General features: G+C 43.8%; 1 protein-coding gene across 1 annotated transcript in view; it reads right to left on the bottom strand.

The window, feature by feature from the left end:
- LOC117254478 (semaphorin-4E) overlaps positions 1-14,869 on the bottom strand; it is a 30,813-nt gene that overhangs the window by 9,208 nt on the left and 6,736 nt on the right. Inside the window, exons 2-5 of the mRNA XM_033622817.2 lie at positions 7,739-8,247; positions 7,332-7,474; positions 4,283-4,345; positions 3,799-3,897 (exon numbers count right to left, since the gene is read on the bottom strand). Coding sequence (XP_033478708.1) covers positions 3,799-3,897; positions 4,283-4,345; positions 7,332-7,474; positions 7,739-7,847 — 414 coding nt within the window. The 5' untranslated portion in view covers positions 7,848-8,247. The remainder of the gene's footprint in view (positions 1-3,798; positions 3,898-4,282; positions 4,346-7,331; positions 7,475-7,738; positions 8,248-14,869) is intronic.

The following is a 14,869-nucleotide window of genomic DNA, read 5'->3' as shown; positions in this document are numbered from 1 at the left end:
TTAAAGGACTTAGCCAGTGATTTGTATGTTTTAGCCTTTTGACTACAATGTGCGTATATTTACATTATTACTCACCACTTTCCAAAGTAAATAAAAGATAACACAAGTATCAAGATTGATCTCCAACCTGCAACTGATTCATATTACATACTGCAGACGCTAAACTGAGATGGATTATCCTTTGGCTGCTTTTATTTATTTATTTATCTTTTATAAACGTTAGCTCTTTGTGTCATGGGTCTGCACGTAGAAACCATTTCGTTCTCCTTGGTGAGGCATTCAGGAGGCTCAGTCCTCTGAGATTTGAGTTCTTTGCCAAAATACACTGCGGTCATGAGCTAATGGATGCTGCAGAACAATCAACCCTAACAAAGACAATAAATACACTAACACAAACATTATGGAGGGGAAGACTTTGTATTTTTCTGAACCATTACAAGAAGGAAATCTAATATGAGCTCTTGCTGAGAAAATGTGTTGACTCTGTGTCACAAAAGACACAATGTCAGTTTTTTTAATCTAAAACATTCTGAGCTCTCAGAATAAAAACAAAGTGGCCTTTAAAGGAACTGCATTTTAAGACCTTTGTCTATTAACTGCAACATTCAACCACAACTGTTGCTGCTTGGTTTAAAGAATGTGTCAGGTGATATTTTTCCAACTGTAAACAAAAGCTATAAAAAGAACAAAACCAACAATTAAAGTATTGTGTGTCAAAAGCCTGATGAAGCTTTTTCATGTGTGACACAGACCTCCATTGTTGCCCCCAAAAATATTATAAACACATCAGTGTTGCACTTTCTGACAGGTTCCTTTGATGCGATGAACATGGACACCGTGGTGTGTTTTGAGTCAACGCCACACATCCCGACCTGCTGCTGTGAAAACTCACTCGAGCACCAGTTACACACCGATCAGCCAAACATTCAAACCACTGACAGGTGAAGTGAATAACACTGATCATTTTGTCACAGTGCATTGTTCTGCTGGGAAACCTTTGGTCATGGAATTCATGTGGATGCCACCTGACACCATCCACCCACCCAAACACCACTGTGGGCTAAGAAACCCCTTCACGGCAAGAGTACTCCGTGATGGCAGTGGCCCCCCAGCAGGAAAATGAGCCACACCACAAACACTGCTCAGGAATGGCCTGAGGAACGTGACAAAAAGCTCAAGATGTCGACCTGGCCTCCAAATCTCCCACACCCCAATCTGACTGAGCATCTTGGGAAGTGCTGGTGCCCCACCTCACAACTGACAGGTCTCAAATGATCCGAAGCCAGACACCACAGGACACCATCCAGAGGCCATGTGTCCATGCCTTCACATGTCAGAGACCAGTCTGATCCAGGGGGGCCCCACCATGGATTAGGGGTACCTCAGAGGTACCAGCACATCCCATAGATGTTCGATCAGAGTTGGATCTGGGGAATTTGGAGGCCAGGTCGGTGACTTGAGCTCTTTGTCACATTCCTGAGCAGTTTCTGCACTGAGGCATGGTGCATGATCCTGCTGGGGGGCCTCTGCCATCAGGGAGAGCTGTTACCGGTTTTAGAACCTTGCAGAGAAAAGTTGCAGCGGTTTGAGTGATGGCGTCACCTGCAACTGGTTTTAAAATGTAAGGCTGGTTGTCTGTTTCAACAGCCAGTCAGCTTGTAGTGAAGTCTGGTCAAGTCAAAATGACCGCAGACAGTGTGCTCACTTGCTGCGGCAGGTGCTCCGTCCTTCCATCCTCACGGTGTGCCGGTGTCAGACTGTGGGTCGCTGCTCCTGCTCGCTGTATACGAACCTTTTTGTTTACTTTTGAAAACACTGTCACCAAACTCACCAGACTCCATTTAAATAGTCATTTTAGTAAAATCCGGGGTTGAGAATCAGAGGGGTGTAAGTGAGCTGCTGAGTGAAGATTAGTTAAATTATGATACTAGTCCATAGCCATTGGTAGCTTTGTCACCTTCTACCTATGCCAGTCCTCAATGCCTATGTGCAGTTTCACATAGATTGACCACGTCAGTGAGTAGAAAAACGTGGGACAGACAGAATGACTGACTGACAGAATGACACACTGACAGTTTCCGTGATTATGTACAGCATACCATACCATGACTTAGTCATACCAAACATTAGAAACAACACCAACATTGGTCCACAGGGGGAGCCACAGCGATCGGTCACATTTTAGCCATTTTGAAGCATTTTTCTGTTGTTATAGCGCCACCCAGTTGCCAATTAGAGTTAAATTTCTCCAGTCACCTTGAGGCGTCCTGTTCTACATATCTACCAAGTTTAGTAAAAATCCATATGGCGGTTAGGCCTAGATAAGAAATGAGCTCTCTAGCGCCCCCATTTTGTTTGATGGGGTCAATAATGGAGGGGTCCCCTCAGATTATGTGTGGTCATATGCCTACAAAGTTGCGTGGTGATGGGTGAAACCCTTGAGATGTTATACACCTTTATGTGATGAGCCACGCCCTCCGCAATATTCATTGCCTTATAGAAGCTCAGTTTTAGTAAGTTTTCCAACTTTTGCCAAGAGGGAACTTTAGATATTGGTCCCTAGATTATGTTCACCCAGTTTCATGCAGATCGCTCAAACTTCCTAGGAAGAGATCCATTTGAAGTGTTTTTCAAAAAATTCAAAATGGCGGAAAATCTATATAAGCGCAAGTTATGGGTTCTTGAGGCAAATGTGTTCCTCATGAGGAGAGGCATCTCTGTGCAAAGTTTCATGTCTCTACCACATACGGGGCATGAGATATGCCCATTCAAAGTTTGACATTTCAATGGGTTGCTATAGCGCCCCCCTTTGGCCAATTGATGTAATATTGCTTCATTGGCATCCTCCCATGACCCTCTACCACTGCGCCAAATTTCACATGGATTGACCAAGTCAGTGAGGAGAAAAAAGTGGAACAGACACACACACACAGAGTTTTCATCATTATATAGTAAGATGAAAGCTATCGCTGAGCTCTTTCTGCTGCTAAGAGGTTGTGAAGTCTTGTCCAAACCCAGAATTATTAATCAAAAACTGAAGGCTAAACACTGAGCACACTGAGCTATTTAGAGCCAAAAAGTGTGCGATTGCACTTACTTTATTTTCAATAAATGTTAAAATATTGGTCATTAAGTATGTTGTCCTGCATACATTTATGATGTCTTAATATTAAAGAGTGTGGTGATTTTTTGTTTTGGCTGTCCTGTCGGTCAAATGTCACTTACACTATGGTTCTTACAGCTGAAAGACACTTCATTTAAAGTCAATAGAAGCATTATAAAACTTACAAAACCCGCCTTGGTTCATCTTTCCACTGCTCCAGCAATCACCATCTCTAGATTGGTTGAAATTAAGTCTTAATTCACCCAGTTAGATGTGAAATCTGCTGCCTCTATACATGCTTTAATCACTGTTAATTTAAATGGAGTCTGGTGGGTTTGGCTGTGGCGATTTTGGGGCTGTTTCTGGTGAATCAAAAAGGATCATACTCTTCAACATAAAGGTCTATGTCTGTCGGGATCCCTTCCATAATGCTGTCAGACACTTGTAACAACAAACGGAGGCTGCCAGTGACAATAACGAGCACTTTTAGTGGATGTAAATTGACGGTGTGAACATGTGCCGAGTGGTTTCACAGCAGCAGCCCTCTGTGCTGAATACTGGACCAGTTTCAGAAATTGCTGGTCCATCAGTCCGTCCCTTTGAAACCACCACCTCAGCTGATAAACAGAGGTCCTACCTACAAAAACAACTTACAAAATCCTCCAAACTGACTCCATAGTCTTCAGTTTACTCACCATGTAATCACAGGCGGGGCTAAAAGCATTGGTGCCACAGACATACATTGTAGTCTCGTTCATTTTGTGCAGGGTCCGAATGTAGTTACGGCATTCCACCTGCAACAAGATCCAGCAGAGAGAATGCCAAGGTCAGAGCTTTGTTAGTTCAGCCGCAAAAACACAAACATGCCACATACATATAATGACAGCACTGGCTGCCTGAGGTTGAGCTGGTGACCAAAAAGGTCAAGGCTGTGTACGTGCATTTTCCACTCCTTCCTTTATTTGGACATTCAGTACAAAGCTGTAAGCAAAGCACTTCAAAGAGAATTCTAAAAAGGAAAAAGACTCCCACATAAATGATTTACAAATGCACAGAGATAAACTGCACTGGGGAGTAAACTGCTTTCAATCATCAACAGTCGTCCTTTCAGGCTGTATTCTTAGCCTAGAAGTAAAACTTAGCGTACGCAAGCTCTGTTTTGAAATACATTACACAAACCTCGGCATGTTTTCCTTTGTACTTGCACTCCCTCTGCTTCTCCTCGGTAACTCGCCAATACACCTGCATCAACAGAGGGAAAGTGTCTTGTCAAAGCATGCAGGAACAGTGTCGCAACCCGCAGCACGACAGTGGAGCCGCAGCCCGTTTACCCTACACACGCATCATTGTTTATCTAACGTCAAGACCAGTCAGTTCACTCTAGAAGGGTGTAGCTACCTGCTGGCTGGGACACCAGTCCCTCTTCAGTTGTGACTGTTGGCTGTAACTGCAACTAAGAATCAACAGGCTACTGTCTGTAGAGTTCAACAAGACCATTATTCATTCAAGTTCCTTATGCAAATTTGCACGAGACAAACAGACAACAGTGTTGACCTGGCTGCTGGTGTGAGAACAGGTCATTACATAATCTGATGTGAATCTGTGAGCATGTTCTCAGCCTCAAAATAGTGAGACAGATGTACAAAGAGTGCACTTACTGGAGGAATGAAGTGATTATGAAATGTTACTGAAATGCTCTTGCAGCCAAGATGTGTCTGAGATGTCAGTGTTGCACAATTTATTTTCTAACTTTATTCCAGTTTGCTTTTTTTTTCTTGTGTACTGGATACGCTCACTTTGTCAGTCTCCAAAAATCCTTCATATCAGACACTCTGAGGGAAAATGTTACAGGTATACTGTGCAGGATTGTCGTGAAGTGTTCGTAAACATGCTCAAAGTGAAAGTAAAAGCCAAATCCAAATTCACTCTCGTTTGGCATTTCGCCTCCCTATGCGTTTGGTTTTTGGCACTGTGTCTCTTGGATGCCTGGCACCTTTTTATAAAGCCTGGACCTCACCTGAGCGCTGTGGGTGTAAGCACCCAAAAATGTCCCGAGCACATAAAAAGAGAAAAAAATAATAATACAGGCAGAAGGCGGAGCCTCTGCAGATAAATGCACCGCCACACACTTCTAGAGGATTGTAAGGGATGATTGTACGGGTCTATACGTTTGTTTTTTAGGGAAATCCTGCAGAGCATACCTTTAAAAGGAATACTTCACTCCCCAAATGACCATTTGTATATCAATTACTCACCTTGTGTTCCGCTGAATTCATGACAAAACCTTTGTTTTTCTCACATGCCTCTGCCATGAACAAAGAATCCAAAAACAAAGAAAATTCTTGATACATTGACGAAAACGGCGACCGTATTTAACAACTGCAAAACTATATCAAAACGTGCAGTGTAATCATTTATGCAGTCAAATGCGCAGAACTTCCCATGAAGACAGCCCTCTCTGACAGGGAACGGGACTAAATGTGGAACATATCAATGCTCTCTTCACTGCCAGACTCCATTGCGAAAAACAGTAATTTTACCTCGCTGATCACAGGAGCTGTTGATCTACCACTGCCTTGATCATTTAGTTTGTTAGTGTGATTTTGTGACTTTGTTAGTTCAGTAGTTCATTCAGCGGAAATCATTTACCTCACACCCTCTCCCAGTCTCCACAGGTGTGCCCCAGGGCTCTGTCCTGGGGCCCCTGTTATTCATCATCTACTTACTCCCTCTTGGTCACATTTTCTGTAAAAAACACATCAATTTCCATTGCTACGCGGATGACACCCAGCTCTACATCTCCCAAACCTGATTCCACCCTCCCTCCCTCATTCCTTACTGATTGCCTTCATGAAATAAAGTCCTGGTTCACATGCAATTTTCTCAAACTAAACAGTGATAAAACAGAAATGTTACTAATCGGCACTAAACCCACTCTAGCCAAAGCCCACAGTTTCACCATATCGATTGACAATTCTTCCATCCTCCCCTCCCCTCAAGTCAAGAGTCTGGGTGTCATCCTCGACAGCACGGTTTCCTTCTCATCCCACATTAACAACATAACCCGGTCAGCCTGCTTTCATCTCCGCAACATCGACCGCCTGCGCCCCTCCCTCACACCTCACACCGCTGCCATACTAGTTAACAGTCTTTTCACTTCCCGGCTTGACTACTGCAACTCCCTCCTGTTTGGTCTCCCCCTGAAAATCCTCCATAAACTGCAGATGGTTCACAATTAGCACTAGGACCCCATCCACCAGTCATATCACACCCATCTTACAGCAGCTCCATTGGCTCCCCATCACCTACAGCATCCACTATAAGATTATACTTCTGAGCTACAAGGCCATCCACAGCCTCGCCCCTCTGTACCTCTCTGACCTCCTTCCTATCACCATACCTGCTCGCACCCTGAGATCCTCCTCTTCTATTCACCTCACTGTCCCCTCCGTTCGCCTCACTACCATGGGGAGCAGAGCATTCAGCCACTCTGCTCCCCAACTCTGGAATTCACTCCCCTGACCTCCGAAATACTGATTTACTTTGAGGAGAGCAAAGATAAGTTTCACTTTTAGGGTTGCCTGTTTGGGAAGTACCAAGCATATAACTGGATAAATGAGACTTGGATTTTACTGCACAAGTTGTGTGACAGTTTTGCTGTTGTGGAAAGGCAGATGACTGTGACTTTAATTCATCAAGACTTTTCCCAGTTTTTGGATTTGCATGCAAACAGCAGTTTTCTTCACAAATTCAGCGTAGCATGGGGCGAGTAACTGCTGCAGCAGTGGTCATTTGGGGGGTGAAGTATGTCTTTAAGCTGACCCGCTCATAACGTACAGCCACACCAACACCACCTGTGATGCGTGGCCAGCAACAGACATGAGTTCCTTTTATGTGGTTGTAAACTATAAAGTTTTAATCCATGATAAAGAAAGACAAGTCCGGCCTTGAGTCTCTTCCTGATTATTTGATGAAATGCCTTCAGCCACTTTGATGAAATATCATAAATCTTCAATAAATCTTTTTTATTTTTAATCTGCAATAATTAAAAGTTAATTAATAACTATATTATCAAGGCAAAGACAGTTTGCATGTTGATCTGTAGCTGATCTGCAGGCATGTGTGTGTTTATCAGTTGTTTTACAGCTGATCAGGACAAAGTGCCAGACCTGCTGACTCCGTAAACAGATCTTTTTTTTTTTTCATGAATCTCTTCACGTGTTCTTACCACATCCTTCCTGACAGAGACGTTGTTGATGTCCAGAGCGTAAATGGCCTCTCTGGCTCCCAGCAGCAGCACGCCCAGGTCATCTCTCATTAGCATAGTGGAGTAGTTGAAGATCCCCTCTTCTCTGAACAACTTCAGCTCGTCTAAAAAAGGAGAGAATCTGCATTACTTTCTACATTTCAGCTGCTGTGACTCGGTGCAGTTGGGAAAATGCTCCCACAGCAAAAACAAAATGCAAATTCATTGAAATTCAATAAGCCTGTCCCAGCCAGCACAAAAACTAAGAAGTTAAAGTTGCACTGCTTGTTCACATATCATAGTGAAACTATTCAAATGCATCCTTGAGCTGATACAATGACTCCCAGAAACACAGATTATGCCTTGATGACACTGAGAATTTGACTCACTCTGGTAGGGGACGGTCATTCGGGGAACACAGTAGTGATTGCTGAGCGCACTAAATGAAACATGGAGCATCAATCCACAGACGATGCTCAGGGCTGAGAGAAGAGACATGGCTCAGAGTCCAGGTTTGTCTTAGTGTGGAAGAGCTGCACAGTCCAGCTCTGCCACCAAAGCACCCGATCAGAGACAGAGCATGGTCCACAGTCTCAGTCCAGATGTCGCTGTTGTTACACTGTGGTGACGTCACTGTGCTGGACATGTGCCGCCCTGGCACAAGTCATCCTCTGAAGGCAGTTCATAAGTATGTTTAACCAGGCCTGTGGGGTGCAGCTCAGCCTGCTTCGGTTCAGTCTGAAGTCGGCGTCCAGCGTGGTGAGTATCTATGTCGGTGTTAGCCTCCAGTGCAGTGCTAATGAGCGACTGGTGTCTTCTCTGGAAGGAGGAGCAGAAGCCATGCTGCCCAGCTACTGGTGAGGGATGCTGGAGGCGATCATCTTAACGGTGCCCACCTCTAAGAGAGACATAAAAACATCTATGCATTAAATTATTAACGAAGATCCATCACATGAAAAGACTTAATGCTAAAACTGGAAATAATTTCAGGCTTTCATCTTAATAAATCCTCATTTTCTGTTGCATACTTCATCATTCATGAGTGATTATTATTAAGAGCTACATCAAGATTTCTTATCCTCTCTTTTCCATAATTGCAAAGTGACTGTGATGGTGTCTGCCAACAGTTATTTACCTTATATCATAAGATGAAAGTGAGCGAGAATGAAAGACAGACAGACATCAGATGATCATTCAGATCTTTAACCTCAACTGTGACCGTAAGAAAATCCTGCCTCTTAAAGGAGCACTCCTGCAATTCAGCATCGTACTTTCATGAAAGGAACACCTCACCCACAAAATGATAATCTGTATATCAATGACACCCTCTGTGTTACACTGAATTAATGAAGAGACTTTTGTTTGTCTTGCATGCCTCAAGGGCGAACGAAGAATCCAAAAAACTGAGAAAATTCTTGCTGAATTTGAGTAAACATCTGTTTACAAATTCTAACACAACTTGTGCAATACAATCGAGTCCGGGGGTAGATTACTGAACGGGCCTACAGGGCACAGGCCCAGGGGCCTTAAGTGTCAGGGCCCCCCCATCCTCTACAAAATAGACTCAAAATGACCACAAAGAGATGCAAAGCAACTACAGAGAGACTCAAAACACAGACATCTGGAGGGAGCTTGGAGTAGAGCCGCTGCTCCCTCGCGTTCAGAGGGGTTAGTTGAGGTGGTTCAACATCTGATCAGGATCCTCCTGTTAGAGGTGTTTTGGGCACGTGCCACTGGTAGGAGGCCCCGGGGCAGACCCAGAACACACTGGAGGGACTGCCCCTTTAAGAGGCAGGATTTTATGGTCACAGTTTTCTGGTAAAAGATCTGAATAATCATGTCTATCTCTCTCTTCTTCTCACTTACCATCAACTAACTTCATACATTTCTTTATAATTATATAAGCTAAATATCTATTTCCAGACACCATCTAATATTGAAAGGATGGAACATCAAATCTTGATGTGGCTCAACGTACTTGTCATCCCTGAATGATCAAATATGCAACAGAAAAAAAAGGATTTATTTAGACTCATAAGGCTGAAGTTATTTCCACTCTGAGCATCTTTTCATGTCACAAGAAACAGATTAAAATCAGAACGGTCCAAATCAACCAAGACATCCTGGCTTTCAGTGCAAAAACACTGCATCCTACAATTCCCATAATGCAACTTAAAAGCATGTTTCATCACACTTCTTGCCTGGCAAATGCCTTTCAAGTTCACCCACTTCTGTATCAGAGGATTTCTTCAGAAATGTGTGGTCTAGTTTATGAGGTATATTTGTCAAAGACACATGTGGTTCGCAGAACAGGGACAAATATAACCTGTTGTTACATCAGAGAAGTCGAGCGCCACTTACAGTCACAACAATGAGAAGTCATATCTGTGTAAACTTCTCAGAGGAAACCAGTGTCAAGTGAAATGCTGCCATGCTGCCACCAACCCCCACTCTCTCTTCCTCCTCCACTCTGTCTCTTCCTGTCCTCCTCCCCGATAAGAACCTGCTTCCTCTGGGCTCAGCGGGGTTCACGCAGCAGAGGGGATCAGTTCAGGTTTGGGCATGCATGCAGATGACAATAATTCACAGCTTTAGCGCTCCATCCCTACCCTGGGATTCATGCTGAATTGAGACCTACCACTTCTTTGGGCGAGTTTCTTTCTGTTTCGACTAACTGAGCAGCGCAGGCCTCATCCAAAATTCATCAAGGCACTTTTTCTCAGAATGACACACAAAGCATACTTAAGAGCAGACTCACAAGGTAAAAACTACACTCTTATCTTTTTGGTGCACACACTGCTCAGAAAGCAGCCGCGCTGCACGTCTGCTTTGCAAGTGTTGTTTAGATTTTCGGCTCGCAGAGAAAAAAAAAATACAGCAGATTTCACAGAGATGCATCCTTTGAGACGCACAACACAGAGCCCTCGCCTGTTGACAGAAAATGACAGCATCCAAATTTCCTCGAGAGACAGCCAGGCGCTCGCTCCCTTGTGCCTCTGAACAACCTCGGTTTTGAATGTGCGTTTTTGCGACAAACTGCCATGCTCCCACCTTGTTGTTACTTGACACAGCGGGACGAGCCGCTGCATGTATAGGACTGCTCGTCTGTTGTCAGAGCGCCGATGTCTTGCATACTTTCCCCCTCAGGCTGTGAGGGGCAGGGGGCTGCAGCTGAATGAAATGACTGCAGGTTGTTTTTCACAGCAGTCTGACAGATACTTCCAAACAGTGCAGACAGGCAGGTATGGCTATAACAATAGAAGAGCACGCAGCAGTTGTCCCTCTCTTCTCTTCCCCTGTTTATCCAGGGTCACACTCACACACTGACATGTGCACGTGTGGCTGGAGTGTGTGTGTGTGTTTAGGGGGTGGAGGCGACGAACAGCTGAGGCTTTACACACATTACTACCAGTCACCAGCTGCTCAGAGCTGCTTTTCTTATAAAACAGGAGCCTTTAATTTAATCTGTCAAGTATCTAAATATAAATGAGGTTTCAATCTTTTCATAGTGTAAGATTTCTCACGTTAAAAACTCAACTCTGACATATCGTCACCTTACACTGTAAATGTATCGCAGTGAACATTTTTGCAACCTGTTCACATGTTCAGTGGACGCTCAGCAGCATTAACATTCATTTGAAGTCTGCGTCTGGCAACCTGACAAAAAAATAAGTCCAACATTTACTCTACTTTAGGTCCGTTCAGGTCAGCTCCACAGGGAAAATATGTGGCTCTTTATCTGCTACGTGCTCCACGTTCTTCACCAGCTGGTTGCTAACTTTGTCTGTTTGTCAGTTGGAGGTGAACAGGAAGCTCACAGCAGGTCAATCAGAGCTGTGCTAGCTGAAAACAGCTATGTTAAAGGTCCAGTGTGTAGGCTTTAGGGGATATGTTGGCAGAAGTTGGATATTATATAATGAGTAGGCTTTCATTTGTGTGTGTAATCACTTGAAACTAAGAGACGTGTATTTTCGTTACCTTGGAATAAGCCCTGATGGAGTGGGTCCTCTTCCACAGAGTCCACCATGTGTATTCAGTAGCCCAGAGTGGAGAAACCAAACACTGGCTCTAGAGAGGGCGTTTCATGTTTTTATGTTGAAGACAGTAGGTTCTCTGACATGCTAGGGCCCCTTTTACACTGCCTGTTCAAGGCGGGAAATATCTCGCTGTTGTATTGCCTCGCCATACTGTAAAAAAAGGTATGAATAAGAGAACGGGGGACAGCAGAGCTAGTAACGGTGCTGAATCAATGTATGTGTAAAAGGGACAGCCAGCAGGACGGGACCATGAGCAAAACAGGTGTCACATTTTGAGATTTAAAAAGCAGCTGGCAGCAGTTAGCAGCTAACTCAAAGGAGAGGAACAGCAGCCGAAAATGTCTGCAAATTGGGAAACTGGAGCTCATGCCCCCTCGCTGTGTACGATTGTGGAAAGGGGGGGCAGAGTTGTCTCGCCTCTAATCCAGGAATGGAGGAAGTAACAGCAACAAAACAAGGTCTGCGTGAAACGCACACGTATGGCAGATGTGACCATCGATGGAATGGGTGTGATGTTTTCATTACGTATCATGTTGGAGACTTAAAAAGTAGCTGTTAGCAGTTAGCGGCTCAAAGAAGAAGAAATATACGCAAACTGGGAAAACAGTGACTTACCCTCTGTGCAAAGGACAAGATCTGTCGCCATATTACAGGCATGGTAAATGATTATTGTCATGTTATACCAAGAGCCCCTTTTCCACCGCAGGAACTTTTATCATTTACCCGGGATTTTGAAAAACCTCAGCGCGTTCCACCGAAATTACCCGGGTAAAAAACCTTCCCTCAACCCCAAACTTCGTAGTACCTAGTAGGGGGGTAGGAGGGGGCGGGGCTGTGTGCTGAAGAACACTGATTGGTGGAAAACACACTTGCAGCGTTCTGCACTTCCTGGCACGGGCAGCCGCTGCAAACTTTATTTCATTCACACAACCTTCACTTCGTTTGTGTTTTGATTAAGGATAGGTACCGAAACCTGGTGCTAAATTAGCCCCGGGGCTAAATTATCAGAGACCATAGTATTGATAAACGCTAACGGTATCAGTTCCTTTCGATCCTCCACATACACACACATCCACACATAAACACCTCTACGCGTCAAACGTAACTGGTGAACAGCCGAGCGGCCGCGGTGGAAACAAAGTGAAGATAACTTGAAAATGACTCGAGTTGACGGCAGCTACATTCGTTACTATAAGTGACATTAAACCTTAGCGAGTAAGAAACCAGTACTTTAGTTTGACACTTATCTTAAAATTGGGCGAATACTTTAAACTGAGCTGCTGGCTGAGACAAACAGACCCAACTCTCTATCAGCATGTAACCAGCCAAATACAGGACACACGGCGAATCATCTACGTCACTGGCCTGATTTAAATGAATTTTCCGGAACACTGAGGTGCGGTGGAAATGCAAACCACACAGATTACCAGGAAATCTTTTACCCAGATAAATAAATTCCTGGTAATAAAAGCTCCTGGTGGAAAAGGGGCTATTGTTATTGTTTAGAAAATGATGCTGATGCGTATGTTACTTGTCACTAGAGGCCAACCGTGGCGTGTTATATATCACGCCTGTCATGCCTCTTTTGCCTTCAGGGCCTGATGTTATCATTGTTTGTTTCTGTGTAAAAATGCAAAGGAGGTGTAGAGAAGGGACTTTGTAGCAGCCGGTCTCTGTGTAAAAAGGGGCTTTGGAGATGAACGGGTGAGGGGAGGGGGATTCAGTCGGTTGCAATCTGGCACTAAACTACACACTGCTTCCTCAAGTGAGAGTCTGCAGGCTGGAAAACCAAAACAGCTCACTAAAAGAAGCTAAACCTTTGTGTAGAGCTCTCTACAGTTCTGTTATAATTTTCTGTGAGTTGGTCACATGAGCAACACGTTTCACATTACCCACAGTCATTTGATCTGTTGCGGATTATTACAAAGATTAGTAAAGTTTAAAGTTTCCACAGAAGCAATAATAAATAAAGGGCTGGATAAAAGTAACGTCTGGATGGTAAGTTCATGATTCCAGATTTATGTGTCTATGTCCTCCTCCTCTGCTGCCTTTTTGTTCTTTTTAATTAACGAGGAAGGACCCTCCCTCGGACTGTTTGACCCCCTCTACCTGCAGGGCTTCACAACATTATTGCCCAAACCATTTGTTACTGACACACTTAATAGCTGCAGACTTGATGGCATATTACACAGTGATCTATCAGCCTTTATTAATGACTTATTTTATTAATACCAGTAAGTCATTAACAGAGGCCTGTGGAATTTGTCAGGTTGTGTACAACAGCTTCTGACATTATATTTTACACATGAATGATTTATTAACCACTGAAGTTTATGTAACCTCTCAAAATAATAATAAGCCACCATCACATTAGGTGAACTGACGCAAAGAGTGTGTTGTGAAATAAAGTCATGTCTTTTGTTGATGGGGGATCGATGCTGATTCCTGTGCAGCCAACAAAACCTGCAGCGTATATGTTACCCTCTCACGTACATATTATATTAAAGGTTGAGGTATTTACCTAAGTACAGCCATTCCTATTCTATAAAGACGGCGAAAAACGTACTCATGCTTTATTTCAAATAGACTGGATTATTGCAGTGCTCTTTGTACTCACCCTCTGAAACTGTCAATTGAAATATTTTCGGCTTATCCAGACTCATGCTGCTCGGCGCTTACTTAAAACAAGGAAGAGAGAGCATATTATCCCGGTTTTAGCTACACTCCACCTGCTCATTGTGTGTTTTGGAATAGATTTTAAGGTTCTTTTACTTGTTTTTAAACCGGCCTTGAAGACTCTCTGTCGCTCTATAATGCTTCACCAGCTTTCAGATCTTCTACTGCTGTTTCTTTTCAATGCACACAATTATACACACAAGAAAATAGGCAGCACTGTTTTTGTCAACTATTCTCCAAATTATGGAATACCTGATAAAAAAAAGAGTTCGTCAGATCACAGAAAATGTGTTCTTGCACCTAGCCAAATTTAAATGATTAAAGAAATCACAATTAGGTTTCAATATAGGTACTGTTCATGGAAACACAACACAGGTGTTCTTTGCTCTGAGACGCTGAGGGGGCAGCCAAGTGACAGACTCTTGTTAGCAGCTAACTCAGCAGCACACACAGTCTATGGTAGCACAACACACACTCTTCGAACCGAAGAACGAGAGAGCCGCTGCGTGACGATAGCCTCTTGTTTAGCAGCTAACAGCAGCCAACGTTGGCACAGAGACACACCCACAGCAGTAGTAACTGTCAATGGGCCGGTTGTCGATTCGGGCTGAAAGACCAAGAGGTATGTCACCGACAGCTGTTTAGCTTTTGTTTTATAACTGTGGCATTTAAGAGAGATGTTTGCTCATGTGTTTATTAGACTGAACAAACTCAGAGAGCCGACGTAGTAAACTTGCCAGGGGGTGAACAAAACAGTACATGTGCTCTGACATAATGCTAGTTTCTATATAGTGGGGGAGGGGTTGT

The sequence above is a fragment of the Epinephelus lanceolatus genome, chromosome 6, assembly GCF_041903045.1.
Source record: "Epinephelus lanceolatus isolate andai-2023 chromosome 6, ASM4190304v1, whole genome shotgun sequence".
Taxonomy (NCBI): domain Eukaryota; kingdom Metazoa; phylum Chordata; class Actinopteri; order Perciformes; family Serranidae; genus Epinephelus; species Epinephelus lanceolatus.
This window is presented reverse-complemented; position numbering and strand designations above follow the sequence as displayed.